Source organism: Rhizophagus irregularis, chromosome 1 (assembly GCF_026210795.1).
Source record: "Rhizophagus irregularis chromosome 1, complete sequence".
NCBI classification, from domain to species: Eukaryota; Fungi; Glomeromycota; class Glomeromycetes; order Glomerales; family Glomeraceae; genus Rhizophagus; species Rhizophagus irregularis.
In genome coordinates, this window is record NC_089429.1 from 6976524 (window position 1) to 6982096 (window position 5573).

General features: G+C 23.5%; 2 protein-coding genes across 2 annotated transcripts; both read right to left on the bottom strand.

Annotated features, from left to right (window-relative positions):
- Nucleotides 1-494: 494 nt before the first annotated feature.
- On the bottom strand, nucleotides 495-2720 carry OCT59_001409 (uncharacterized protein; the record flags this gene model as incomplete). The annotated part of the gene is made up of 15 exons (XM_066139547.1): nucleotides 495-522; nucleotides 606-633; nucleotides 716-739; nucleotides 812-837; nucleotides 1047-1059; nucleotides 1145-1180; nucleotides 1264-1296; nucleotides 1383-1418; nucleotides 1504-1539; nucleotides 1734-1756; nucleotides 2259-2294; nucleotides 2377-2413; nucleotides 2490-2524; nucleotides 2595-2632; nucleotides 2700-2720. The coding sequence occupies 15 exons, from the start codon at nucleotides 2718-2720 to the stop codon at nucleotides 495-497; spliced, it is 450 nt and encodes a 149-aa protein (XP_065988944.1).
- A 1295-nt stretch (nucleotides 2721-4015) lies between these two features.
- OCT59_001410 (uncharacterized protein) lies at nucleotides 4016-4600 on the bottom strand (the record flags this gene model as incomplete). The annotated part of the gene is made up of 2 exons (XM_066139548.1): nucleotides 4016-4204; nucleotides 4275-4600. 2 exons carry the CDS (start codon nucleotides 4598-4600, stop codon nucleotides 4183-4185), a joined length of 348 nt encoding a protein of 115 aa, XP_065988945.1. The 3' UTR covers nucleotides 4016-4182.
- Between the last annotated feature and the right edge of the window lie 973 nt (nucleotides 4601-5573).

The window sequence follows — 5573 nt, forward strand, 5'->3', positions numbered from 1 at the left end:
AAAAAATCGTCAAAATTATTATGGACAATTTGCACAGTTTGTCTGCCACTTAGCAATCACAAATCGGCAAAATTCATTAAAAATCAGAAATAAACTATTCGTCAACCTTTTGCTAGTCATTCGTCTAAATTTTAAATTGTGAAATTGAGTCTAATTTTGTCTAATTGTTAATGATTTTTATGTATTTAGTTTATTTTAATTTTGCAATAACAATCAATTAATTATATTTTATTTTTTCACTTTATTAAAATTACACATTAAAAATTATTATATTAAATATCAAATATCTACAGTATCTGTCTATTTACACCTACCATTCACCATTTACCATCCACCATCCACTATTTACCATTTACCATTCACCATCCATTGTCAACCATTATCAACCATTGTCAACTATCATCCACATCCATCATCTACTATTCATCATTCACCATCTATCGTCCACCATTATCTACTATCATCCACTCATCCAAAATTATCTACAACTTACTTTATCTGACAAAAGTCCGAAAGAGAAACCTACAAAAAAAATAAAGAAATGGTTAGTAAACTGTTATTATTTCAATAAAAAAATGTCAAAGTTTTGAAGATTCAAAACCTACCCATTCAATAGAAGTCCGAAAGAAAAACCTACAAAAAAAAATAAATAAACGGGTAGTAAACTGATTCTTTAATAAAAAAAATTTTAGTTTTGAAATATTTTGAAATTTACCTAACGAAAAATTCAAAGTGAAACCTATAAAAAAAAGAAGAAACGATTAGTTAAAGTTTCTTTAAAAAAAAAATAATTTCAAAATATGAAATTTACCTGATTTATTCAATATAAAGTGGAAACTTACAAAAAAAGGAAAGAAATGATTAGTTTTTTATTAAAAAAGTTTTGAAAAAGAAAGTGAAATTTTGAAACTCACCTATTCAAAGCCCAAGGATATCACAACTGATACCTACAAAATAAAAAAATAAATAAATAAAATTAAAAATTTATTTTTAAAGTTTTGAAAAGAAACAAAGCTTTGAAACTCACCTATCCAAAATCCAAGAACCAAAAGTCAAAACCTACAAAAATGAAAAAAAGATTAAAATAAAATTAAAAAAGTAATTTTTTTTAAAAAAAGTTTTGAAGTTATTATTCCAAACTCACCCATATATTCAAAGCCTAATAACTGAAAGCTGAAACCTACAAAATAGAAAAAAAAATTAAAATAAAATTAAAAAAATCTTTTTTTTAAATAGTTTTAAAGTTTTAACTTCAAAACTTACCCATATATCCAAAGTCCAACCAAAAGTCGAAACCTACAAAATAGAAAAAAAAGATTAAAATAAAATTAAAAAAAAATCTTTTTTTAAAATAAGTTTCAAAGTTTTACTTCAAAACTTACCCATATATCCAAAGCCCAAGAACCAAAAGTCAAAACCTACAAAAAAGAAAAAAAGATTAAAATAAAATAAAAAAAAAATCTTTTTTTTAAATAAGTTTCAAAGTTTCACTTCAAAACTTACCCATATATCCAAAGCCCAAGAACCAAAAGTCAAAACCTATAAAAAAGAAAAAAAAATTAAAATAAAATTAAAAAAAAATATTTTTTTTTAAAAAAAAGTTTCAAAGTTTTCCGTATATCCAATGCTCAAAAACTGAAGGCTGAACCTACAAAATGAAAAAAAAAAATTAAAATAATTTTTTTCAAAAAAAGTTTTGAAGTTTTACTTTGAAACTTATCCATATATCTAACGCTTAAGAACCAAAAGCTGAAACCTACAAAATAGAAGAAAAAAATAAAAAAAATTTAAAAAAAAATAATTTTATTTTAAAGAGTTTTAATTTCTTCGCTTCAAAACTCATCTATATATCTAATGTGAAGCTGAAACCTACAAAATAGAAGAAAAAAAAATCAAAAAAAATATAATAAAAATAAAAAAAATAAGATTCGTATTTGTATTTACAAATTTTGGTTTATCTATTCATCAGAAATCCATCCAACCTATAAAAAAAAGAGAAAAACGGTTATTAGTAACTATTCGTAATATTAAAAATAAAAAAAAACAAAACTAAGATTTGTATATACTTACGAATTTTGGTTTTCTGATCTTTGGAAGCCTATTCAAATCTAAAAAAAATGAAAAGAACGGTTATTAGTAACTGTTCATTAATATTAAAAAAAAAATAATAAAAATAAAACCAAGATTCATATATACTTATGATAAGTAAATCGTTCTTTAAAAAAAAGATAGTTTTGAAGAGATTCTTCAAAACTTACCTTTGGGATTCAGTATCCAAGTAGGAACCGATTTTCCTACAAGAAAAAGATAAAAAAACATTAAAAAAACGTTTTTTATGACATTAATAGTTTCAAAAAAAAAAATTTTGAAACTAACCTTTGGGATTTCAGTATCCAAGTAGGAGCCAATATCCCTATAATTAAATATAAAAAAAAATGTTTATTTTAACATTTTTTTTAATAGTTTTGAAGAGATTCTTCAAAACTTACCTTTGGGATTCAGTATCCATGCCGAAACTGATATCCTTACAATAATATAAAAAAAAATGTTAGAAATTAACATTTTTTTATTAAAGTTTTGAAAATTCTGGAAACTTATCTTGGAATTCAGTATCCATGCCAGAACTGAATTCCTATATAGAAAAAATCAAAAAAAAATGTTTTTAAAAAAGTTTTGAAATATTTTATTTTGAAACTTACCTGGAATATTGGCGTCCACATTTGAGCTGAATTCCTATATAGAAAAATCAAAAAAAAATGTTTTTTATTAAAAAACATTTTTAAAAAAGTTTCAAAACATTTGTTTTAAAACTTATCTGGAATATCGGCATCCACATTGGAGCTGAATTCCTATATAAAAAAATCAAAAAAAAAACATTTTTTTATTAAAAAACATTTTTAAAGAAGTTTCAAAACTTACCTGAAATATCGGTGTTTACGTTGGAGTTGAATTCCTATATAGAAAAATAAAAAAAACGTTTTTAAAGTTTTGAAACATTTTGTTTTGAAACTTAACTGGAATATCGGCGTCTCATGTTGGAGCTGAATTCCTATATAAAAAAATCGAAAAAAAAAAACATTTTTTTTTATTAAAAAATGTTTTTAAAGTTTTGAAACATTTTGTTTTGAAACTTACCTGGAATATCAGTGTTCACGTTGGAGCCAAATTCCTATATAAAAAAATCAAAATAAAAAACATTTTTTTTACTAAAAAACGTTTTATTAAAGGAAGTTCCAAAAATCTTTCAAAACTTACCTGAAATATCGTTATCCACGCCAGAACCGATTAAACAAAAAAAATGCTTTGAGAAAAAGATTTTTTTTCAAAATAGTTGAAATAGTTTAAACTATTATTAATAGTCTAAATTTGGTAATAGATCAACTAATTACTGTGACTGCAGCTTAATACATCATATGATCATAAGTTGAAGTGTATCACTGATTTGCTAAACTTTTGCCATTATTGATATTAATTAATTAAAAAATTGTTTAAAAATTGTCAAAAAAGTTTTTAAGTTAATTGTAAATCAATAAAAAAAAGTATTGGTCGATTTATGGTTTTTTTTATATTACAACTCAACCAAAAATCAACCAAAAATCAACCAGTTTATTTATGCCAAATTTTTTTTGATTTTTGTAATTAGCCGAATGTATGATGAATCATATGATTGATTTGCCAAATTGTTGCCGAAAGGTCTTATTGACAAAATAAATGATTTTGACCAGTGTACGGCAGGACGAATTCAGGATGAAGCTTGATAACATAGCATGATTAAAATTAAAAATATATTTGAGATCAGAAAAGATTAATAAATTTTGAAATTATTTGCTTGTATTAAATGGTGTTGATTGACAAAGGGTTCGTATCTCTATACTTTTTGGCGTTGAGTAATACATGGCATTTTTCAACACTTTATACTCCTGTTTAAAACTTCCTGATGATGAATGGTTAAAATATTCACTAAGAAATTGACTAGTATCATTAAAAAATAAATTATAGCCAAAGTACTAAAATTACGCCATAAAATTTTTTTTATAAGTTTCAATTTTATTTCATTTATTTATATTTTAATATTTATTTTTTCAGCCTTCTGAAAAAAAAAACAGTCCCATTACTTTCAGCCTTCTGAAAGTATGAAGAAAAAAACATTTTTTTTTTAAAAAAAAAAATGGAAAAAAAAATCTAATCTTCTTGCGGCAGGTTCCTATAAAAAGATAGTTACAATTGAACCATAGTTATTATAATAAATAATTTATTGTATAATATTCACTTACTGCTGAGATTCATTTTTAAGACATTTTTCTAAAAATAATTGATATTCTTGCTCATTCATCCAAGGTGAAACTGGCATTTTTCCCTTGTACTTACATTTCTTTGAAAAGTGTCCTCTCCTCCAACACCTAATACAATACTCTTGAAATTCAGTTGGGATTTCAGGACACTTTTGGATCCAGTGACCTGGAGTATTACAAAAGTAACATATGTTTTGTTTCTTTGACGTGTTATTTATGTGTAAGTCAGCAATTACTTGTGTAGTGATTCGTAATGCGTTTAAAATTCCTTCAATCTTTTTTTCAATAATGTCTAGTTTTTCAGACATCTAATTACAGTATATAAAATATTATTGTAAATAAACTACAATCTTAAAAAAAAAAAAAAAAGTAAAATAATAAAAATAAATGAGTTAGCCTTACTTTCAAATAGCAGAGAAGAATAGGAAACAAGAAATACAAGAGAAAAAAAGATGTAAAGAAAATTTTTTTTTATAAAGTAGTGTTTTTGGTTCAATTTTAAATTGCATTAAATCAATCTATAAACATAAGAACTTGGTTGATTATCTAACTAATTGCCAGTTAAAATTTTCTTATTGATATTTTTGTTTTAAAAAAATTAATTCTAAATTTTATTTTCTTATTATTTTGAAAATGGACTTTAAGCAATTTTTTGCACTTTTATTCTATTTTTGCAATGAACTTTAATAATTGATTATTCACATCTTCAAAAATACTACTTGGTATAGAAATCAAAACAATTACTAAAATAAGTATAGCAGACAGATTTCATATTAATATAAGACATCATGTATTGTAGATCAAGGCCTATCATTATGTTGAATTGATTTTTTTGGTAGATCTTTTGTGTTGATGAACATGGTCTTGCGTATCTTCTAAAATATGACCATAATCTTTCTAATGATTTAATTAGAATATATGCATGGGACATTTTTTAAAATTCTATTATATAAACAAAGCAATAATTATTCCAATATTAATGATTTATTTATTCCTTCCTATATCTATTTCTTCACCATGCAATTTGTAAAATAATTCACATGATTTAAAAATTTCAATGTAGTGATATTTTATATATTCCAGTTCCCAAAGCTTTGATCAACTCTTTAAAAAATGAATCTTAACTTTTCTGATCATTTTGGTAAGTTTTGTACAGTTGTTAAATCTTGGTCTTATCAGCAGAAATGTATAATATATAAAGGAAAAATCATTTTTAAATATGATAAACAAAAAATGATACATGATTCAACATTTAAAAAAAAAAAAAAAATATGATAACCA